Source organism: Acartia tonsa, chromosome 10, assembly GCF_053477335.1.
Source record: "Acartia tonsa isolate MP-2025a chromosome 10, ASM5347733v1, whole genome shotgun sequence".
NCBI classification, from domain to species: Eukaryota; Metazoa; Arthropoda; class Copepoda; order Calanoida; family Acartiidae; genus Acartia; species Acartia tonsa.
In genome coordinates, this window is record NC_137269.1 from 4,471,517 (window position 1) to 4,497,062 (window position 25,546).

General features: G+C 31.6%; 1 protein-coding gene and 2 long non-coding RNA genes across 4 annotated transcripts in view; 1 reads left to right on the top strand and 2 right to left on the bottom strand.

The window, feature by feature from the left end:
• The first annotated feature begins 1,165 nt into the window (after positions 1-1,165).
• On the top strand, positions 1,166-2,884 carry LOC145329215 (uncharacterized). Its single transcript, XR_013882806.1, has 3 exons — positions 1,166-1,362; positions 1,939-2,061; positions 2,745-2,884. It is a non-coding gene; the product is annotated as an uncharacterized LOC145329215 (long non-coding RNA).
• Positions 2,885-5,472: 2,588 nt separating this feature from the next.
• On the bottom strand, positions 5,473-8,221 carry LOC145329216 (uncharacterized). 2 transcript variants are annotated; one of them, XR_013882808.1, is made up of 4 exons: positions 8,138-8,221; positions 7,500-7,579; positions 6,716-6,862; positions 5,473-5,723 (listed from the first exon to the last, which is right to left on the bottom strand). It is a non-coding gene; the product is annotated as an uncharacterized LOC145329216 (long non-coding RNA). The 2 variants fall into 2 exon arrangements; XR_013882807.1 differs by having other exon boundaries at positions 5,473-5,747; positions 6,695-6,862.
• A 10,257-nt stretch (positions 8,222-18,478) lies between these two features.
• LOC145329217 (uncharacterized) overlaps positions 18,479-25,546 on the bottom strand; it is a 33,594-nt gene continuing 26,526 nt past the window's right edge. Inside the window, exon 11 of the mRNA XM_080173266.1 lies at positions 18,479-20,813. Within this exon, the coding sequence (XP_080029392.1) occupies positions 19,260-20,813 (1,554 nt within the window). The 3' untranslated portion in view covers positions 18,479-19,259. The remainder of the gene's footprint in view (positions 20,814-25,546) is intronic.

The window sequence follows — 25,546 nt, forward strand, 5'->3', positions numbered from 1 at the left end:
CCTTTTACTCAGCTCTATTTGCTTTCATTATGGAATATGAAATTAATAAAATACATACTTAAAGTTTATTTTACTTCACAATTTTATAAAATGATGACAATGATTTAAATTAAAATTTATTTAATATTATAACTTATAACAGGTCATTAAATAGATATCATCCAGGTCAATACTGAAACTACAAAACTTACTAGTATCGTAACTGAAAATAACATACACCTGTCCAAATGTGTACCAAAGTCAATATTTTTTGTAGAATCTTAGCTTGTAGAATGTTTGGAGCTCTCGAGTAGGACTTAATCAACTAGCAAATTTTTTCGGTTCAACATTGTCGTCATAAAACACTGAATGTATAATCAATACGCTTTATTTGTTAATTGTTGTGTGAATGCTGGCATGACTTGAGATGTGTTGTACACTCCATGGAACTGCAAAGCTCCACATTTTGTTCAAACTGGTTCATCTCCTCAATCCTGAAAAAGAATATTCATTTTTAAATAAAGCAAAGGATTAACAAATCAAAAAGGCCTTACAAAAAGGAAAGTTAACTGTGTTGGGAAAATTTCATGGAGAAAGTAGATACAGCTTGTGTACGTGCCTGCTTATTAGAGAAAGTTTAATTCAGTTATCAATACATAACCAGACTGAGAGAAACTAAGAATGTCTTATAACGGGAATTTGGAGTTATGGTATGAATTAAATAGTCGTATGCAAGTTTTAAAGGGCGAATATAGGTTCGATATGATATGAGCTTATTTCAATCATGCAATTATATAGATTACAAATAACTTAAAGATATTGACATATTTAACTGTATAAGTCCGTATATAGCCAAAAACCGGGCCGATTCGTGGATATAATCACGTCATTTCGCGTAACCATTGTGGTTCCCTAAGAAATCCAAACACCATTGCATCACACCAGGATGCTGCGAATGTTGTATCTAAATACTATTGTTTAATTCTCGTCCCAATAAAGACAAAAGGATTTGGCGATGGGTTGTGTTCAATTTCTTTCTAGACAATATTCCCCAACAAGAATATTCAAAAATAATACTGATTTTTAAAAAAAAAGTCTTGACAGGAGAAAATTTAAGATTTAATGTCTTCAAATACGCATTTTGAAGAATTACGTCATTGGTAATTTTCAGCAGACAAAAACAATTAACATATGTTTTTTATTTACATTTTTAAATCAATGAATTCCTTTCCTTCCAAGTTCAACGCAAAATGTATGATGTGTGTGTTTGTGTTTATATGTGTCTGACTCTGAAAGCCGAATTAGAATTTTATTGTTTACGTAAGTGCTAGCAAAATATTTAGTGCGACAACTGTAAGGAAAAATTAAGAAAAAACTACAAAGGTACGTGCGATTTTTATTTATAAGCAAAAATATAAAAAAATAGGTGGGGGGGGGGGGGCATTACCAACCATTTTTAATTTTAAATTCGGGGGATGAGAGTTAAACTTCTGTAGTAATTTTATAATTTTGTGCTTCGCTAATTTATATAATTTCCAGTATGGCTTCGAAACGATATCATCCAAAAAACTTTCCACGAATATTAAAATAAAGATCATTGGTCCCTCTGGGCTAACGTAACTTGTTTTAACCAAATGATTTTTCATTTGTATATCCGCAGAAAGCTGTTTATAATAAGATGGGATAATAGTTGTTTATAGCATCGTATTATAAACAGCTTGGTACGAATTTTAAAAGGTACAATTATTAAAGATTAAAAACTATTTTATGTAGCCTCCTACCCTATAACCTAACCTATTTTTTTTTTAAATTATCATTCTCGGGGTGGAGTGGGTGGGGGAGGGGGAATACCAAAATTTTTAAAATGTCTTTATTTTCTATGACTACTGTACATCTGCTATAAAATTTCATCCTCATTATTGCTGCGCTTCTTATGGACCTAATCACCCTTATTATCAGGAAGATTGTAATGATGTAAGAGTTGGAGGTTCATTGGAAAGACAAGTCTGTGCTGAAGCTCGCCATGAAGGTGCTGGAAATTGAGAAGAATGGTTACCATGGATCCATATCATCCTTGTCAAGGTATGTACAGTGGATGAGACAATGAAAAAACGCAGCTTTAGATTCTACCCAGTACCCGGTATAATTTAATCCCTTAATTTATTTTTTTAAAAGTCTTTTCTCGTATTCATTCGAATCCGGTGGATAGGAACCGGTTCTCATCCATACGAAAAAACTATGTCTAGCATCGTATTATATCCAGCTTTCTACGAATATAAAAATGTACAATTATAAGATTAAAACAAGTTTTTTTTAGTCCCGAGGTGCATTCTATATCAGCGGAAAGCCGTTTATAATACGCTGAAAGAAATAACTATTAAAATATTGCTAGAATCTGGAATCTGGAAACCGTCAAAAAATAAGAATCCGGAATTCGCGGGGAATCTGTTCTATTTTTGGACAGATTCTTACAAGAATCCGAATCCGGTCCAAAATTCTTAACCAAACAGGGGTAAGAGGTCCGACTTTTGTAGGGTTAAAAGACAGCTTTCTGTGGATAGTAATATAAAGAAAAAAACATAAAATCTTTTGCATTTTCAATGCATTGTTCCAAAGGCCCGCCCATAGTTATTAGTTATTTAAGGCCTCTAAGAATCAGCGAGTAGCTTTGAAAATAATATATAAATATTTTTCTGTTGATATAATCGATCCCAGGACTATTTTACCGTGAACTGCACCAATTCCATTACATTTATTTTGTTTAGATTGAGATGTTGCGAAGACAAGCTGTGACGTTACGTTAGCCAATCCTTGCCATCTCTAGTCTCTTCATACATCATCATATTGAATCTGCATTAAACAATTATAAATATGTATTTGCAATAAAATAATAATATAATACTAAGCTTGCTCTATTTATATGTGTCTACTCTATTACTAATGGTATGAAAGTCCACCTTTTCTTTTAGTTTACTGATATTAGACAGAAACCAGTATCTCTGAACCAAATCTTGCTACTGAAGTGCATGATTAGGCCAAACAACCCTTTGATTGCACGACCTTTGAGAAGTATTTAGTGCATGGTAATGAGTTGCGCCTGTTTTGGGCAAGACATTCCCCATTCTCTAACTATTTATGTTGCACACCTGACATAGCAGCAGTAGGAACCATTTTTACGTCTTTAGTTATGACATGGTGTCCGGCTGAGATTCAAACCTATCACCTTCCTGACAACAAGCGAATGCAACACATGTTACGCAACAGTTGCGTGTTTTGATTATACAGAAACTTTGTTTACAGCATTATACCTTGATCATTATTCTAAAAACCAGTCCAGAATGTATCGGGATGAGAAACAACCACACTATGATAAAAAGTGTTCCTTTCCCTTAAATTATGTCTTGACCACCTTCCCTAATTAGTAAAAAAGAGGGTCTGTTTGTAATAACCAAAAGGTCTGATTTAAATTTACAGAGATTCTTGGGTAAAACCAATTTTAACACATGACCAAGTAAAGTTGGTCTCACAATTAATAATAAAATGTAGTTTTTAGGTATATAACGTATTTATCATTTTCAAGCAACATAACATTAATGTTTTTTTCCTAATTGAGGCTCATCTATTTTAAGCCGGTCGGTCAATCTGTAACAAATTCCTTTGATAGAAAAGGGGACTGTACACAAATGAGATTCACATTCTAAAAGAGAAAAGCTTTATTATTGAAAATCTTGGACAGACATATGGACAAAGAAAATGAAAATCAGTAAAAGTAATATGGAGTAGCTTTGCATTTAATTAGTGTGATTGATGTTCTTAAGTAATCTTTTATTAAATACTCTACGCATTGATTTTCACAATGTTTCACACTTCATTGCACTTCATGGAACTACCCCTTTAATATAAGCTTTATTCTTTATTTCTTTTTATAGTTTCAGATATTTAAATTGAGAGGCTTTATTATTGTGTAGACCTGTAGGTGCATGTATAGGAATGAGAAACAAACATGTAAAGAAAAAGTGGTGCTTTATCTAAAACTAGCGGCACTTTAAATGTTTTTTTTTATATTTAAAATATGGCTATTTTGCGTTTCACGTTTATTTTTCGTTGAACTCTCTTTCTAAAATCGAGAAATTTAAAAAAAAAATTTATTTCTCTAGAGAGGGTGGTGGTACCCTCCCCCTAAAATAGTTATAAACCTTCCCCGGACATATGAGAATCTACCCTGTTAAGGAGAACCCGATCGGTTCAGCGGTTAGCGAGAACCTTCGGTACAAACATCTAATAACATACAAACATCCTGTTACTTTATTATAAGGATTAAGTTTTACCTCTGAAACTCTCCCTTCCCTTATATTCGTTTTCTTTCACAACAATCTTTGGCGAAATCAAGCATAACAAACACCCATGGCCAATTTAAGGAGAAAAATGTAAATTTTTCGGTTGATTGATATGAACAAGCATGTTCAAGGGGGGGGGGGGGGTGAGTTTTGACACATTTGCGTAAACCTGGCACCTAGGCTTTATCTTTGGACTGAGAGGATAGAGTATTAATGATAAAATCATTCTTATATGATGAATTTCACGAAGTTTTAAGATTTTTTGGAGCTCCAGGCCTCCAGGTGGTCTCTGTACAGGTAAAGATACAAATCAACTTATAAAACAAAATATGCATCTTTTTTCTTCTAATATGTAAATAATATTAAAAAAGATGCATATTTTGTTTTATAAGTTGACCTGTAACTTAAAAAAAAAAAATTTTTTCTTTTTTACCTGTACAGAGACCACCTGGAGGTCTAGAGCTCCGGAACCTGGAACGGAATCTTAAAACTTCGTGAAATTCATCATATAAGAATGATTTTATCAGGGTTCGGAAGCCGCGCGTAAGCCGCGTGTAAGCCTCAGTGAAATCTTCATTTTATCACTATAAAATTCAGCTGGATGTATAAAACTGTCTTTTTAGCAGACAATCCTTCTTTCTGAAATTTCTTTTTCTGCTCACAAGCAGGTTTAAAACTGAGGCTTATGCGCGGCTGAGGCGCGGCTTCCGAACCCTGGATTTTATCACTAATAACCTATCCTCTCAGTTCAAAGATAAAGCCTAGGTGCCAGGTTTACGCAAATGTGTCAAAACTTCCCCCCCCCCCTTATTTAAGATATCAAAAATGATAATTTCTAATAAGGTGATAGGTTTGAATATCGAATTAAAGATGTTAAAATAGTTCTCACTGCTGTACTGTATCAGGTGGGAGACACAACAAATAAAAAAGCAGTCCGACCGTAATGGATGTATTAGTTAGTTATGTTCCTTTATGATGGGAATGTTAACAGGAATGAGAATTTTCAGCAATCTATCTTTAAGCAGGAGCCGAAAAATCACGTTTTCTAAAAAAACTTTCATATGGACAGACTGACATTTCAAATTTTAGAGTAGCTACGCTATTACGAAGAACACCTTTCCCCTTTAAGTAAAATAAGACACACCAACTACAAAAGTTTTAAAATGTTTAGCATTTATTAGTTAATTTAATACCATAACATAACAATAACAAATATCATGTGTACTAAAGTTTTAATTTGACAAAAATATTATAAAAGTATAACAATGTAAAAGGCAAATTGCTTCGCCCCTAGATGCATATTCATCACATTTAAAGAAGGGGAGGGTCAGGTTTGTCAATCACCATAAATCATTTTTGAAGGAAACAAAAATTTTGCGGAGAATATTTATTCTAGAACCCAGCAATCTGTTGTTGGGTGGTGGCAAAATTCTCAATATAGAAAGAACAAGGATGACAACATCCATAAAAGCTAAGCTCTGAAACCGTAGTACAAAAGGTCATTGACTCATGTAGAGAGTCAGTACTGAATAATTAGAATATAAATGGATAAGAGTCGAAGCAAAATTATAAGTAAAGGGGGGGGGGGGGGTGTGGTGACTCATCACACGAAAAACCAGCAATTTTATTTTGGGTGCTACTCCCTTAGTTTAGAGAATTGGGTAAAATTTTTTTGGTTGTGTCACTAATTACCCCAAGTTTTGGTATCCCGCCGTTATCCACCGCCAAAAAAATAACATTGATTCCAAATTGCCTAATTTGGCGAGAAATGCAATAAAAAAAATTTTTGGGTGGTGGCGGAAAATGGCGGCGAAAGGCAGGAGTGGTGGTCAGACCGCCGTTTTTTTTAAAGATACCATAACTTGGGGTAATAAGTGACACAACCAAAAAGATTTTACCCAAATATCTCTAAAACTAAGGGAACTTAGCACCCAAAATAAAATTGCTGGTATGTCGTGTGACGAGTCACCACATTCCCTCCCCCCCTTTGTTGAAAAATTGCTTGATGCAGGATAATGTTTGAGGACATACTTACATTTTAAGGACTTGATTATAGAGTTGCTTCGCTTATAATATTGTACTTTATTGTCCAAGGAATCAAACCAATAGTCAGATCAATTGGATAATTACTAATTAGGTCAAATAAAATTTTTTTGTTAAAAAAGTGAAAAAATGTTGAAAATGGACTTATGGACATTCTGGTAACGATTAAAGAGTTGCTACGCTTTTTAAATTCTACCTAACTGCTAAAGGGATCAACCATACAAAATTTTAAATCGATAGGACAATTATAACTTGCCTAAATTAACGAAAAAGCTATCCGTCACGGACGGACTGACCGACCCTAATTATAGAAAAGCTTTGTTTTTAAAAAAAACCTGTGGAGTGAGAATTTCTACCCTAATTTTACTATTTTTATCTTTATACAAAAGTAACAGGATCTGTGTCTGTATGTTTGTCTGCTAGGATCTCGTAAACTTCTTTACCAATTATAGTTCAACTTTCAGTGACACAGTTGCAAGAAATAGTCTGTCTTCATGGTATTCCTGAAAAATATAAAATTCTTCATAATAAAAAAATGCACGTTTTTTTTTAAAGGGCTTGATACCCGCCTTAAACCAAAATTGAGTGAAGTATAATACAGGCAACATGGTGGTGTTAGTTTATTGTCAGAGGGGTGGATTCACCTTCCAATATGTCCAACCTCTCCCACACATACTAAAGAGTCAAATTAGCACCAATTAATTTTCAAAATTATCTCTAATTCTTGAAATTACAAGCAAAAATATTTTTTTCCTTCTTCCATAAATTGAAGTGAAAGTAACGTTTTTCTATAGTGAGGCTTTACTATACTCATGATCTGATTGTACATTCGGACGTAACACCTAGCTATTTTTGCTAATTTAGGATGGTTAACATTGTGCTATTGATTTTAAACTTTTTTAAAACATAGCAAATCTAATATTGATAACAAAAAATCCTAGGTTAATTTTAGAGTAATGATTGCTAGAACAAAAAGGTACTATATTTAAAGCAAAGCATCTCTTCAATCAAGTCCTAAAATTCAAATATGTCCTATAACATAATCCTTTTGTGTATTTACACAGTTTTGCTAGTTATTGGTATCCTGCCAGTCAAAGTCAGAGACATTTATTCATCTCTTATTAAAAGTAAGAAGTATACCTGAGATTATATTATTCCAAGTTAATATTCTTGGTAATTTGCAAAGGTGGTATTTAAATACATCAGCATCGACATGTAACCTTTAAAAAAAAATATTTTTTTATTACAATAAACTGTTTCCAGGGTATATTTTCAACCGGTGAAACTTAAAAGTTAAGCACGTATTGTAATATGGAAACTAAATCTTTAAATGAAATAGTAAAATAAACAAGTATGAAAACATCCATAAGTAGAGAAGGACAAACATATTAAAAGATTTCAACTAATAACAAAATAAGTTCACCAAAATTATGCCATAGCAAGAAAAAAAGGGACAGTATATATTAAAATCAAAAGAATATCATGAAATCTTTAAAAAATAAGGTTTATGTCTGTGAAAAGACTATAATTGCATGTCATAAATCTTCACTGAAAATTTCAGCTGTCTATCAATTACAAGACCTTTAAAAAACCTTATAATTCATGACCAATAGACAGAAAGGCAAAAAAATGACTAGATGTGCCTTTGTCATACGTAGGAATAGCTGTATATCTTCATTAGCAGCCGAGAAAATCAAATTTACCCCATTACGTCTCAGACGAACATAGTGAATTTTAGAGTAGCTTCGCTACTAAAAAAAATCCTCCCTTATTATTACCTGTATTTATATGTAAATTGTTGAACTTTATTTTTAAGGTTTTTTAGACTTCAACAACTTGAAACATTTTCACCTGAAATTAAAAAAAATATTCTTTAATTCAGTTTTAAACACTTGAGGTCTAAGCCAACTTCAATATCTGAATAATATTTAAAGTAAACATCTTTTCAGTGGCGTGCACAGCATTTGTCGTTCATTTTAAACCAAAATCGAGCAGTGGGTGTTTTACTGACAAGAGGATGAAAATGCTAGAAAAAATATTAAGTTGGGAAAATATACTGAAACAAGGATGACAACATCCATAAAAGAGAAGCACTGAAACGGTAGGACAAACGGACATTTACACCTGTATAGTGTCAGAACTAAATAATCAATAAATATAAATGTATTAGATTCGAAGCAAAATTGTAAGTAAATTTGTTGAAAAACTGCTTGATAGAGGTGAATGATTATGGACATACTTACATTTTAGGACTTGATTATAGAGTTGCTTCGCTTATAACATTATACTTTGTTGTCCCAGGAATCAATATACCAAAAATCAGATCAATCGGATGATTAGATCACATAAAAATTTGTTGTTAAAAAAGTAAAAAAAATCTACATGTTTAAAATGGACGTACGGACATTCTGGTAATGCGTATAGAGTTGCTATGCTTTCTAAATCGTACTATAGGAATCTCCATGTAAAGTTTGAAATTGATATGACAATTTTAACATGCCTAAATTAACGAAAAGAGCCATCTGTCTGTAACGGACGTACGGACGTATGGACGGACGGACTGACCCTAATTATAAAAAAGCTTCGCTTTTAAAAAGTATAAGCATAAGATTAGAACAAAATTATCAAAAGTGCAAGAACGACGATACAAATATCTAAGGTATTGGGGAGGGGGGGGGGGGGGTTAAGAGGAGTAGCAAGAAATTAGATAAATTAGACAGGGAGAGGTTAATCAAATAAGAAAAAGGGGATGTTGAAGTGGTAAAGCTCCTTACACCACAATACCCGTAAAATTAATTGCAACTTCAAAATGAGGTAAATAGAAATATGAAGTTAATAAAAACAAAGCTACTATTCCAAACGAAATAATGAAAGCATAACAGCAGTATATTTACAATACAATATACAATAATAAAGAATAAATAATTTTCAAAATAACTGTTGAATATCCTGCCGCAACCAGTTGTTATGAAATACTACGTTACAGAGAGTCGCTATGGTTTGTTTGTTATTGAAATCAGCTGACATATACGCACAGGGGTAAATAATTGCATTAAAAATACGTTTAGTAATGAATATTTATCCAAGTTTTTACGCGGTGGAATGTGTGACGTGTCTATGACGTCACACCTCTTGACGATTTTTTGTTATTTGATTATTTACATATAAAATTAACCGAATTAATATTTTTATGATCTTAAAAGATGCATGCAAATGTATTAAGTAAATGAACATAAGAAAAATAGTCAAAAAAAGGTCTTGTAAAGGGCTAAAATAAACGATTTTGTTGGCAATCTCATTTCTTATATGTTGAAGCAAACCAGAAAATTGAAAATTCTACTAAAGGATTTTTTTGAATTTTAAAATTTGGCATAGATATTCTAAAAGTATGTAATGGCACCTTTCATATAAGCTCATATCATATCCAACCTATATTCGCCCTTTAAGAGAGAGTCTAGAGATTAGAGCCAGAACTGACAATGTCAAGATTAAGAGGGAGGTCTGTAAGAGGTTATATCAGCATGGATGGATTACTACACATCTTAATCGCTGCCGTCCTTCCCCTCAGCTGCCCGCAGCTGCCCAGGCTGCCAAACTGGCGGCTGTTCTTCACGAAGTAAACCTGCACGAGGATGAATGTAATGCTGTTTAAGATTTTAATAATATCTTGAATGTACTGTTTGATTAAACTGTTTTTAACCTATTTTTGAATGGGGGGTCAAAAATATACTAGGACACCTATAGAATCAGACTGCAGAGCCTAAATTTGAATTAAGTCCCCAATAAACTTTTTTTGGGGGATTTAGAAATTATTTTTTAGTGTTGCTGTAATCATTTTGACCGAAGCAAAAGCTCTTTTTTTACTTCGGGTAATATTGTGGCTTACAGAACATTTTTATATAATTCACTTTATATTGATACAATAAAAAAACATTACTCTGTTAATTGGAAATATTTTTTTTTCCAAAACAATTAATTTCATTGAAAAATCTAACATTTACAATAAAACAAATAATTCTGAAATCTAACCAATAGAAAGTCATGTTTTATATAATTCTTTACAATTCAAAAAAAGAGTGTTTTCACAAAGTGACGTATTTCCAATGTAGTTAAATATTTTTATTTAATTAAAATGAAAAGAATGAAAACCATACACATAAAAGATACATACTTTTTAAAATTATTTTAAAAGATAAGTTTGAATAATCTTATTTTATAACACATTTGTATATGTGACAAAAATAAATTTGTTGTATTGCATAAACATTTGTTGTCATTTAACCCTTTACAGCCATTTTTTATGTTTTTAAAATAAGTGAGAGAACACAAACATGTTAATGTTAATTCGTTGATATATTATAAAGAATGAACTTTTTAGTGAATTTTTATAGCCAAATCATAAGGCCTAATTTTACTCTATACCAGAATACAATATTTATGAAGCAAAACACTCTAAAAGCTACGAATTTTACCCAAATAAAAAAAAGACCTTTTGCTTCGGTCAAAATGATCACGGCAACAGTAAAAATTAATATTTAAATCCCCCCAAAAAAGTTTATTGGGGACTTAATTCAAATTTAGGCTCTGCAGTCTCATTCTACTGGTGTCATAGTATATTTTTTATATACGTTTTAAAAATAGGTTAAAAACAGTTTAATATAAAGTAGTAAAATTTAATTTTAAATAGCTACCTATCCAGTACAGTATTTTTATGGATTAACCTTTGTCTAACCAGTTTAATATCTATCTAATAAATTTAATACTAGCTTAATTGTTAATATAATTTAGTATACAGTTTCCTGAAGGTAGTTGGATGTGTGTCTGTGTATATTAACTTTAGATGTGTTAAGCTCGACAAAGTTGCCAAACTTTAAAAAACACCTTATGTATATAATATCATTTTAATATTTTGCCGGTAAATTAATTAAAACTGCATAACTTATATAATTTATCAAATGTTATTATTCGTTGCATTTTTACGATTAAAAATAAAACCTGTCTTGCAAAGTATTTTGGCACCTATTCAATCTGTATGTTGGCAACCGTAACTTTCCATTCGCGCCATATTCAACTGCACTACGACGGCGGTGCATTTTCGTATTTTAAAAATCATTTTTCAGTGAAAATACAGTGAATTTTTAAGTTATTATGTTAAATTTTTTTTATAATTCAAATTTTAATAGTAATTATTGAGATTTTTTCCTTAAATACTCTTCGAATTCGTGTTTTCTCCCATATTTCTGACTCTTTTTAGCTTACTTTAGCATATACAACGTGTTCCTTTATTTATTAAAAGAACTAGCGTGTACGCCCCTAGACGCCTCTAGGGGTACCTAAGGTGGGAGGGGTAAAAGTCGACCTCATCTCATTTCGCTACAGACCAAAAAAGTTTCCAGGACATATGAGAATCTACCCTGTTAAGGAGAACCCGATTGGTTCAGCGGTTAGCGAGATCCTTCGCTACAAACAAACAAACAGACAGAAATCATTATACTTTGTAGTATAGATTGTTTAATTTCAGGGAAATGAAAGCTCCAAAAGCTGAAGACCAACAACAGAACAAGGGGGATTTTGATATTCTTTATGAGAACATAAAGAATCCAGGACCAGTGTCCCCAGGTATAGTACAATATTTATACTAGCGACTGTGCCCGAAGCATCTAGTGGCTCTGTATTTGAAAGGGAAAGAAAAAAAACCTGAAACAACCCTAAAACTATAAAATAAAATAGCCTAAAACCATATCAGGACCTATAACATTGGGTGTTAATGAGAAACATTTCTGTACTGGGTACTAAGAAAATGCCGTACTACATTGTATTATTACACTAGGTTAGGTTAGGTTAGGTTAGGTTAGGTTAGGTTAGGCTAGGTTAGGTTAGGTTAGGCTAGAACTAGAACTATTACTCTTTGTATTATTACACTAGGTTAGGTTAGGCTAGGTTAGGTTAGGCTAGGTTAGGTTAGGCTAGAAAAAAAAAAATATTGTAAAATTGAACTATTTTTGTGTAAGTAAGAAATAATTTTAAAAAATATTTTAATTTCAGTGTATAGAGTTGTATGATCCTCCTCCAGTCCCGCCAGCATCAAAACTGAGCAAACGAAAGAGAACGAGCACACCGGGGAAAATAGTTACCTGCGCCAAACTACGCAGCCCCCGAAGCCAACTGAACACGGACACAAAGTTAATCGAATGCACCTATCGGTGCGACAGCTGCCGCGTATTTTTTCACAATCGCACCAAACAGAAAAAATTAATGGCACAGAAGAGTGCAAAAGGAAACAAGGACAAAAGTAAGGATTAAATATATAGATTCCTTCCTTCGATATAGTCAGATCATACATACGTCATAAACTATTTGTGATAAAAAAAGTGATATTTATCAAAGACGTTATATATAACCTATAAACCCATCTTTATTTAATTTGAAATTTAAATTTGTGTACATTTCTATGACAGTTTTGTTCTGACGATGAGAATATTCATAATATTATTATTTTAAACCGTTTAATTAATTTTGGACATGCCCGTCTATATTTTAGACAAAATTTTTGAAAATTGAGAATACCCATAAAGTAACGACGTAATATATTTATTTCTTGTGTCTTAAATTGTTGTATTATAAAGTACAAAGAATCCAGATCAGCTTAAACCGATTAAACAAACAGTTATAGTATCTTAACCTATGTAATTTTGGTCATTCCCGTCTATATTTTAGACTAAATTTTTGAAAATTTCTGTTTAGGAGAATACCTATAAAGTAGTATCGTAACCTATGTAAATCATTATGTAAAAAAATATGTTTAAAATGTTGTTTCAGTCAATAAAGATGAAAAATACCACAAAATTTTTTTTAATTTTTGCGATTTTGAAAAGCAAAGTTTCTCTATAATTAGGGTCGGTCGTATTTTACCACTTTCTCACGATTTTTACCACCCGATTTTACCGCAATTTTCAGTAAAATTTTACCAGATTTCAAGTAAAATTTTACCAGTTTAGGACGAAAATATTACCAGGTGTTGACCAGTTTTACCAGTTTTTCGGTAAAATCTTACAGAAATTTGCAGTAAGATTTTACCAAAAAAGTGGTAAAATTGGTCAAAATCTGGTATAAATTTGCGTCCTAAACTGGTAATATTTTACCGGAAATCTGGTAAAATTTGACCGAAAATTGAGGTAAAATCGAGTGGTAAAAATTGTGAGAAAGTACCAGAAAAAATTTTCTTACCAGTATTCGGTCAGACCTTACCAGGTTTTTACCACTTTTTATAACGTAAAGGCTGGTATAATTTTACCGTAAAAGTGGTAAAAACTTGAATTCGTATTTCTCACTACCTGGGTTGACCGTAAATATAAAACATTTGATCCGTATTTGAAGGGGGGAGGGGTGGATTATAAATGTCCGTTAAGTAGTTCTAGTTCAATTAGATGCCAAAAGTGGGCGGATATTTTAAAGTTTGACTGGAATTGTCTATGATAAAAAAATGCGTTTTATGTTTCAGTAAACCTGTAAATAAGTTGAATAAAAATTGAAATGAAAATAAAATAAGTTTGTTTATCATTTTAGACAGATAGGAATAGTATTTTTTTATAAAACAATATAAAAAGCCCTAAAAACTGACCGAAAAAATTATCATTCAAGCTTTTTAAAATTAATCAACTCTAAAATGCGCCGTTGTTTTTAGAGTAATCAATAAACAGCACCTTTTATAAAATTAATCCATATTTTTATAGAGAATACGAATATATAATTATTTTTTTCATACTCCTACTGGTTGTTTCCCAAAACCGGAAAACGCAGTTTTTTTTTAAATGCCCTGTACATCCCCAAAGATCCTAGACAAAATTGCCCCTTTTTTAGATAAAAATTATTGATTGAAAAGTTTGAAACCAACCAATCCAAATTTAATAAAATTAACTACAATTTTTTAGCAAACGTGATTATAAAACTTTGGGGACTAGTGTCAAATTCATTTTCCAATGTCCCCTTCCTCCCTGCATAGCAATAATGTCTTAAATATTAGGGATTAGCAAATAACTGTTGGGGAAAGAATGGGCTGTAAATTATTCTTTTACAATTAGCTTTTCCTCCCTCCCTGGATAAAAGTAATTAATTTGACAATTTTTAGACATATTGAAATTTTTGCGGAATATCTTAGTTATTGGGCTATCTATCCATCTATATCTATCTTTTTATCTATCTTTGTATCTATCTACTTATCTATCTATCTATTTATCTAACTGTCTATTTATCAATATTTATATCTATCTATCTATTTATTTATCATGCAATCTATCTATCTGTCTATTCATCAATCTATCTATCTATCTAAACTGATGAATAATCCCAAAATTACCCTATCTCTAGATTACAATTAGTGGCTGAAACGTTTAGACACTCAACTCACTCAAATGAACCAACCAATAAATTTTTAACAAATAAGAAAACTTATTATAAAACTTTGGGGACTAGTGTAACAAACAGTCCAATGCCCCCTCCCTCCTTATGCAAAAGGGTGTTGTACATATACGACCAAATTTATTTTTCCCTTTGATTAGTATACTTAAGAAAGTAATTTAGTTCAGAGAGGAAGGGGGCATTGAGCTGTTTATTTACACTAGTCCCCAAAGTTTTATAATAACGTTTTCTTAGTAACTTTGGTGTCTTTTATTTAATTTGGATTGGTTGGTTTATTTAGTTGATTGACCAAATTAAATGTTTTATTCACTAATTGTATTCTACAGATAGGGCAATTTTGTGTATCATCATTGGGGAACTACATCAATTTGTTGGCCATTGGCTCACCCCTTTATATCCTTGGAATAAAACCTATACCTAACCCCAATGATTTTAATGTACAGCTGAGGTGATGTATATAATAATTTATCGTCAATTGTCTAATCTCTTAAAATCCCTGAATTGATAAACCACAGGCAGTGACGTAAATTCTCATAAACAAGGATGACAATATCCATAAAAAAAACGGAAAAAACGAACATAACTTAACACTGCTTTAAATTTAAAAATTACGAAATATAACAAACTTTTGATATGAATAGCCTAAATACTGAATTCTTGAAATGAACCCAAGACTTGATTATAAAGATGCTTGCTTCACTATACCTATATATTGTACCAAATCGTCTGTAAATCATTATTATAAATTTCAAATCATATTAAATATTTCAAATGGTCATTATTTTAGAGCTTTTACCCTTTCTTAATTGTTCCTAAATATTACAGAAATCACCATACCACCAAGTTTAAATCTATAGAACAATTCTAACATGCCTAAATTAGCCCTCCATTACTGTCAGACAAACAATAAATGTAAAAAAAAGCTTCTCTTAAAAGACTTTTTTAAATGTAACAATTTTTTATGAAACTTTTCACCGTCTCAAATTTCCAGTAGGGTGGGTGTTTGTACCCCACCCCTTAATTATTATACTTAAGTCACAAGTATCGGGGTTATACATCACTTAGAAAGCGTAGCAACTCCGGAAGGAAGGGTACAATGGGCTGTTTATTACCTTAGTTCCCAAAGTTTTTAAAAACGTTTTCTTATTAGTTGGCTTAGCAACTTTGGGGTCCATGAATGAATTTTTATTGGTTGCTTAATTAAGTTGATTGCCCAAACGTTTTAACTAAAAATTGTAATCTTTAGAAGAGGGAATTTTGTATTATAATTTGGGATGTACATTAATTTATCGTCTGTTGTCTTATCCCTTTAGATCCCTGGTAGCAACTCTATAATCATGTCCAGAAAGTCTCTATGTCAATTTTTAAAATTGTGATTCTTTAGTCTCAAAAAACGCGGCAGCATAGAGCTGGACTACACAAAACAAGAAGTAGCTGGACAAAGTGTTTCAAAAAATGTCTTGTGACGTCATAAAAATGAGGGAATATCCATCTCTTTTTCAGGGGTTTTCTTTCCCACTTCTCTTCTAATCTACCTCATTCTTCTGATGTCACATGGCTGATTTTTGAGACACTTTGTTTAGCTAAAACAAGAACAAACTTATTCAAAAGAAAATATAATTCGCTTTTTTCAAGCCTTCTCAATTCTATAAAATAATAACCATATTTGTAAAAATTCTTTAGAAAACAACAAGTTTCATACTAGTTAAAATTAATATATAAGTTTAACACAAAACAGGTTAAAAATATTAAAAACTTAAAAAAAATAAGCCTCCTGTTTTCAGCAATTTTTATTTGGTTTTATACCGAATGAAACATGTATATTGCTTTCTCTTTTTCCCTTTATCTCTCTTTCTGTCTATTTCATTCTTTTTTCAATTTTTTCCTCCTATTTTTATAAATATTTGAACCTGACATTGTAGCTGTAAAATAATTATTTATAGCATCGTATTATAAACATCTTTCCACGGATACTAACCAAAAAATTTAACAAAATCAATTTTATTATTTTTATTTTATTATTCGTAGAAAATTGTCTATAATACATTACGATATACGATTTTTCAGTACGGCCGAGAACCGGTTCTCATCATGCTAAAATTGTTTTTGTTATTTCATGTTTTAAAATTCATTTGTCTATCCGTTTATTCGATTTTTACAACAAATTTTCTTATGTTTATAAAAGGGCGGTTTTTCGGTAGTTGATTTTTTAACCCCTTCAAAAATTAGCTTTTAAGAACATGCGTTTTTAGTAGCGAAGCAGTACTACAGTTTGGCTATGTCTGTTTGTCTACTGGAAATGTTCAGGGAGGGGATATTGGGCTGTTTATTACACTAGTCCCCAAAGTTTTATTATAACCTTTTCTTATTAGTAGGCTTAACAACTTTGGGGACTTTTATTGAATTTTAATTTTTTGGTTCATTTAAGTAATACGTTAGCTCTTTTCGTTAATTTAGGCATGTTAGAATTGTCCTATCGTTTTCTAACTTTTTTGTAAGTTATAATTTTCTTATTAAATTTTGACATTCTACATGTTTATGTTCGTTTGTTTTACCGATGAAAAGGACTTCACATTTATGGTTAGTTTTATCCTTGTTATTTAACTTAACAAGTTATTTCATGAACATGTATTAATCTTTTTAAGATTGTTTTTTTACTACTGACAACAAAATTAAAAGCGTAGCTTCTATAAAAGTAGTTTTCTTAAGACTAGGTATGTTTATTTACAAAATAAAACGATTGTAATTTTTTAAAGGGGTCAATTTGAAACATGTTGATTTTTAACTTTTTTATCAATTATTTTCCGATTTATCTGATTTTTGGTATTCTGATTCCTAGGACAACAAAATACAATGTTATAAAAGAAGCATCTTTAGAATTAAGTCCTAAATATGAAAGTATGTCTTTAAACATTATCCTGTATTTAGGCAGTTTTTTAACAAATTCACTTAAAATTTTGTATCGACTTTTATACATTTATATTCTGATTATTCAGTTCAGACATAAGTTTTAATGTTCATTTGTCCTATCGTTACAGAACTTCACTTTTATGGATATTGTTATCCTTGTTTTTATAAAACAGAAAAGGGCGCTAAAAATATAAGTTATCAAATCTAAATATAATTTCCATAATAAAGGAGCCGCTTTTAAGCAGGGAATAAGGGGACTGTTTATTACACTAGTCTCTAAAGTTGTGTTATAACATTTTCTTATTCGTTGTCTTGACAACTTTGTGGACTTTAGTGAGTTTTGATTGGTTGGTTCGTTTAGTTGAGCGTACAAACGATTCAACCATTAATTTTAATCTACAGAAGGGATATTTTTATTGGAGATGTACATCAATTGGCCATTCAAATCCCTGGCTTTTAAGCTATTCCCCAAAAAAAACAGTTATTTTAATATTATGATATTGAATTAAAGCAAAGCTTTTCTTGATTGTGGTTCGTAATGTTAGAATTGTCCTATAGGATAAAAATTTCCTTAAAGATTCCTGTTATATTTAGGTAAAATCGAAAATGAAGGAAGGGGTAGTCGATCCCTCCAAAAAAAAATGTTTTACTTTTTCTTTTTAAATCTGAAAGTAAAAATTGGGTGATCAAATTCAGCTTCCCCTTCTCAAGTGCCCCTAGAGGCCTCTAGGGGCGTAACCGATAAGTAGTTAAATAGTAGCCTCGCTCCAAAAGAAAAAAGTATATTTTTTAATCAACAATTTATTTATTTTTATTTTGACAACATAAATTTTTGGTTCACATTTCTTATTTAAGTATTTTTATGACATTTTTAAACATTTAATACGTTTTTTTATATTAATTTTGACAATAAAAGCTACAATAAGCCTATATTATAGATAGATTGATAATACATATATTTGAAATGATTTGCTTAAGAAGATTTTTTGGGAATAGTCCATTTCGTGGCAATTCGCAATTAAGGGGCGATTCGTTATATTTTTAAAATGGCTTTTTATAGGTTATTTTAGGTTAGGTTAGGTTATATTGGGTTAGGTGATTGTCCCACAGGGTTAGGCAATTGGCATCGCAGGGGCTAGAAATCGGAAAAAAACCTACTGTGAAAAATACAAAGAATCGCCCCTTAAGGTGCGTTGCCACGAAAAGGGACTATACCCGATTTTTTGTGTATGTAAAACTGAAAGAAATTTTTTATTATTTATTGTTTAAGCTACATAAGGTAGAATTTTGTAATTATAAATTAGGTGATCTTTTTTCATTTAACTATTTAATATTTTTTTTTATAAATGTCTAATGTCTTTTTGATAATTTTTCCAGTATGGCTTCGGACCGATTAATATCCGCTTGATTAGTAGAACCATACTGAAAAATTATGTATAGCATCGTATCAGAGCCAATTTTTCATGAATATTAAAAAAATCACAAAATTAATACCAGTTTTGATATACCTATTAATTTTTCATTTTTATATCCGCGAAAAGCTGTCTACAATATGATGCGATAAATAACTAATTAATAATTTTTATTCAACAAATCTGGATGTCGGCCGATTTCCAGTTTCAGCCGCGTAATCTCGTCCAGCTCGGCGTACACCTGGTTGTAATCCGGCTGGAAATTCGGCTTGTTCAACGGCTGATAGATATAGGTGCCGCCGGTCGTATCGTATGAGTTACTTTCACCGCCGTTTACGGCCGTTTTTTGTTGGCTGTTCATTCCATTGCTAGCACATGAGTCTAAGCTAGAATTTTCACCCTCTAGACTGTCGTAACCCGAAGATTTTCGCTCACGATTTTTCGCGCCATTTTTTATATCACTATTCATGTTGTTATTATAGCCATTGAAAACACTGCTGTAGTGAAATGTTGAAAAATCAAGGGACGCCAGCCGTTCGTCCGTTAACGAATCGGCGCTGTCGTTATGGATGTCGTTGCCGTTTAACTTGTCATCCGTTGTGTTTTGCTGAAACTCCCATTCTGTGGTTTGGAGGCTGAGTAGCGAGGGCGACGCACATGACTGGCGGTTGCTGTTTTCGGCGTCACTTCGGAATTCCTCCATTTTGTTATGATTCAAAGGTTCAATTCCCTTAAATTCTTTGATTTCTTGGTGTTTTGAAGTTACAGCGTTTTGTTCGGCCGTTAGGGCCGAGAAAGAGCGGGGCATTTGGGCGGAGGTTGCGCGTTTTAGCGGGCTTGAAGTGGCCGATTTCGGCTCCTTTTTCGCCGTCTTATCACTGGACCGGTGGTAGAACCGGGCCGATTTGCGGATGCCCTCGTTACGTTCACCCTTGTTGACGTCATTATCACAATCTATCACTCTATCACAACTTTTGGAGCGCGGCTGGGCTGATGACTTTTTGCTGCCATTTTGATTTCCACTGTTCCCGCCATTTTTCTTGTGGCGCGTCGAGGAAAATATACGAAACAGTGCCATGGCGATGTTGGAAATGTTGTTGGATTTTTTAGCACCTCCATTTTGTTGGCCCTTTTTGCCCAGCGCTGTCGTTACCTCATTTAATGCCGCAGCTTCTTGGTTGGTTTCGTCAACATTATTTTCAGCAGCCGAAAATATTTCACTATCCTCCTGATCTGACGCCGATTTGCCGCTGCCCGGCGACCGTTTAGCCGGCACGGGGACCCGATTTACATCATCCAACGGGCCCGCCGGCGGTCCCTGCTGATTTGTCAGGGATTGATCGATGGACGGATTAGAACTGCCGTCCGGCCGACGGATAAGACTTTGTGACAACAGTTGAAACTGGCATTGTGGTGATAAATCTGGGCGGCGGCCATTTTGTTCACATTCAAATTGCGCATTTTTTGTTTTATGATCATCTTTGGCGGTATTTATATATGTATGTGTCATAAAGTCATAATTAGCATCACTTGCAGCGACTTGTAGGTCATCAGCAGTTGATTTATTTTCTAGGTTATCGCTAGGAGTTGTTTGGATGTTCTTCAAATGAGAGTTTGATGTAATTTTGGACAGTTCTTGGAGTCGGGTTTGGAAGTATTTGTCGTCGGCCACCTGGAGGTCCTGTTCTGACGTTGCTAGGTAGTATTCTGGCACCTGAAACAGGGAGATAAATAGATTGATAGATAAATAGATAGATAAATAGATAGATGGATAGATAGATAGATGGATAGATAGATAGATAGATAGATAGATAGATAGATAGATAGATAGATAGATAGATAGATAGATAGATAGATAGATAGATAGATAGATAGATAGATAGATTGATAGATAGATAGATAGATAGATAGATAGATAGATAGATAGATAGATAGATAGATAGATAGATAGATAGATAGATAGATAGATAGATAGATAGATAGATAGTTTAGCGGTTCAGGTAGTCTTATTTATATCAAGAAATATTAAGATATACAGAATACAGATAGATAGTGGGATAGTTAGATAGTGGGATGGATAAATAGTTGGATATTTAGGTAGACCGAAAAGTTAAGGTATTAACAGAAATCACAGAGGATAAGACAAAGGACGGTGAATTATTGTACATCCCCAAAATAATGAAAAACAAAAGTATCCCTTTTAAGATCAAAAATGTTTGTTGAAAAAGGTAACCACTAATCACATTTCCAAAAAAAGTACCCAACGGAAAACATTATGAAGTTGTAAAACTTTGGGTACCAGTGTAATCTATAGTCCAATGTCCCCTCCCTCCCTATGTAAAGATTGATACATATAAAGAAAGATAGATAGACATTAAAAGGTTCATTTCACAAACATTAAGAAAATGTAAAAGTAAGACTTTGAAAAATGAAATTTTATGTTTAAAAAAACTTGTAAAAAAAGATTAATCTTTGAATTTTTACAGGGATCTAAAGACAATGGCCGATAAATTGATGAAAATGGCCGATGAAAATACACAAAATTACCCCTTCTTAAGCTTACAATTAATGGTTAAAACGTTGGACCTTAATGAACTTAACTGATCAAAATTTGGTTTCAAAAGTTGTTAAGTCAATAAGAAGTCTTTTTTTTAACCTTGGGGAAAAGTACAATAAACACCACAATGTCCCCTCCCTCCCTGAAATTTTCAACTCTTTGACTTAGAAATTGTTAATGGGGTAAAATATTTAATTTCACACTTCAACTCTCTTTCTATCTATCTATCTATCTATCTATCTATCTATCTATCTTTCTATCTCTCTCTATCTTTTTTACCCCCTCCCCCTCTGACTTACTATCTCTCTTTCACACATGATAACATTTATATTAAAAAGTGTTTAATATTTACAACTTTCTTGAAATGACACCTTTGTAGCATTCTTTGATTATTCTTCCATGAAGTTTAGATAGATAGATAGATAGAGAGATATAGATAGATAGATATACAGATTGATAGATAGATAGATAGAAATTATCAAGCAAGTCAAAATAGTTGTTGCATATTTAACTTAAAAGTTAGCAAGATTCTTTAGTACAGACAGACAGACATCCTTTTACTTTAATATAAGGATAGTAAGGTTAAATAGTTTTTAGATATTTACTTAAAAGGATACACTGTACAATAATCTAAATTTTTCAGCTTTTTTAAGTATGTCTGTCAAATTAGAATTGCTCATTCACTAAGCAAAACAAGAAAAATTACGCTTGCAGTAGAAATAATCTATTCTATATTTTGTAAAAAAAAATATTTGCTTTATTACATTTAATATTACTGTGCTATAATTTACTGTTTTTGCTGAGGAGCTCAGAAATAAAATTGAGTTGGTTGTCTTTTGAATAAGGTAATAGGCCAGGGATCTAAAAGAAAAGACAATGGCAGATAAATTGATGTAAAACCCCTTCTGTATATTACAATTAGTGGTTGAAACATAGGACAATTAACTTAATGAATCCACCTATTAAAGTTCACAAAAGTCCTTAAAGTTGGTAAGTCAACGAATAAGAAAACATAAATATAAAACTTTAGGGACTAGTGTATTAAACAGCCCATTGTCCCCTCTCACTCTGGTGATATGCAAATGTCAACCGTACATGTTTTTTTCTATAGAAAAGCTTTAAAGTTTAAATAGGAAAAAATAGCACAGTTGGGCTTTACTGCAATTCAATTAAATTCTTTAGATTTAAAATTGATTTAGACAAATTCGATAAGAAGAGGGAAAAACAAGGATTTTAACATCCATAATAACCGAAGCTCTAATTATATTGATTCTAATACAATAAGAATATTTCAAAAATCTATCTTATTTGCTCATAGGAATTCTGATAAGTAGGACAAACAGACCCGTGAATTGTTTAGTAGCTTCGTTACTAAAAAGAGAAAGAAAATTAAAGGGGAGATAAAATAAGAAAGTAATGTCAAATTTAAATGTTTGTGTTTTGTCAATCTCTAACTTGATGACCTTAGGTTATAAGAATAAGATAAGTGAATTGACACATTGATGGATGGATAGATGGATAGATTAATAGATAGATAAATAGAGGGATGGATTAATAAACAGATATACTAAAAGATCAGAAAAATAGAGATATGGATAGAGTGATGAATTAATAGAATATGAATTAATAGAATTGATTTTTATACATATACAGTATATATAGTTTGATAAAAAGACAGATAAATAGATGAATAGAGGAATATATTTATTTATAGATAAAAAAATAGATAAATTAATAAGCTTAAAAATATAAAGTTTAAGAAAGATAGATAGATGAAAAGATTAAAACATTTTGTTGACATTTTATCAAATAAATTTAGCAAAATTAGGTCGTCATTGCAGAGAGAGAGAGAGGAGAGAGAGTGAGAGAGCGAGAGAGAGATGGGGAGAGAAAGAGTAAAACAGTTGCATTTTTGCTCTAAAGAAAATAAACAGAAAGTGAGAAAAAAAATTTGAGAGAGAAAAGTGTGATTTTTTATTAATTAAAAGTAAACAATGTATTTTGCAATAAGATCATTAAGAAAGGACAAATCCAGGGCGGGAAGGAACACTGGAATGTAAATTACACTTGTACCCAAAGTATTATAACGAAGTTTTCTTTTTTGTAGGCTAAAAACTTTGGGTACATTTTTAGGACAAACTAGAAGTGTATAAACTTTTCAACCAATGATTTTAATCAACAGAAGGGGTAATTTTGTTTTATCATCTATTGGGATGTATCAGTTTTTCGTCCATTGATTTAAGATCCCTGGGACGAATAAACATTTTCTTCTAATTATAGCCTTAAACCTGCCCTTTAAACTCATAGACTTGCAGCACGAATTAAAGAATTCTATAAATTTAAAGTCTTGTGGCGTGTTTTATATCAAGCTATTACTTTTTAATTAAGTATAATATAGATACATTTTTTAGAAACTTAAAAGGAAATAGATAGATAGATAAATAGATAATATATATATACAGATAGATAGATATATATATATAGATAGATAAATACATGTATAGATAGATATATAAATACTTAGATAGATTTATAGATAGATAGATGAATAGATAGATAAGTAGATATATTGACAAACAGACAATGACAAAATGCAGAATTCAAACAAAGTTATTTTGCACACCCATTCAAAAAATAGATCGAGATAAAAAGCAGACTTGACAATTTTACCTTGATTAATATAGATAGATAGGAAAATAGATGAATAGATAGATAAGAAGATAAATATATAGATAGATAATAGTTAAATTGTTAAATGCATTGCCAAGGTCCAAACAACAATAAATGTTCATTTACAAGTACATGTATCAGAGATTGTAAGGGATAAGACAATAGACGATAAATTGATTTATAGCCCCAATGATAATAAACAAAAACACCCTTTGTGTTGTTAAATATAATAGAAAGAAGTTTAAAATTTTAATACGCTTCGCACACCCCCTGTGAAAAGTTTCTTTAAACATACCTATATACATTAAATTTTGAATATATGCGTAGATTAAGTATTATATGCACAAGTGTTATTGATCAAGTAAATGTGTTTTATTATTAATTTTTTGGGAGCGCAGCTACTCTATAACTAGGGGTATGTCCGTTCGTACGTTAATAATAATAATAATAATAATAATAATGTTTATTTGGTGCTGCCAGGTACCCCCTAGCTTAGGAGATAGCACATAAAATACTCTAAATTGCTGCTATCTATTGACAATTTAGAGTTTACATTATGATGTTTAGTCTCATACAAAAATATTATAATATATACTAAGTTTAATTATTAACTAAATATAAATTGGTGGAATAAAAGGAAAAATTTTTTAGGATATGCACCAGGAGCTACAGGAGTACTATCTTGACCAAAATGGGGATAGTGTATTTGATTCCTGGAGCCCCTTTTTACGGAGGACGAAAAGAAAAAAAAAGAATATAAAACAAATTAATTGTAAAAAGGGAAAATTGAAACTTTAATTTAGTTAAATTGAGTTGTGTGGATGGTAAAAAAAAGAAAAAAACACAAATAAACATTCATATTATGTAAGAGAAATCAGTAAAAAATAAGAAAGATGGAGAAAAAAAAATAGATGAAGGAATTTAGAGAAAAGTAAAACAAAATAAATCAAATATAAAAAATAATAAGATGGATCATTGTTGTATATAAGTTTAATACCATATTTTAAGTTTTAAAATATCATTGAAGATTAATAAGTAGAGATTTAATTTAAAAAGAAAGGAGGAAGAAAAAAATTCATAAAAAGGAAAAAAAAGCAATACTTCAAGCCTATGTCATTGTATTATTTTTCAAAAAAACAGAAAATTTCTCAATTCAAAATAATATCTTTTTATAGAATGCCACTTTGACTTTTGCCCTATATTCAACCCTCCCCTCCCCG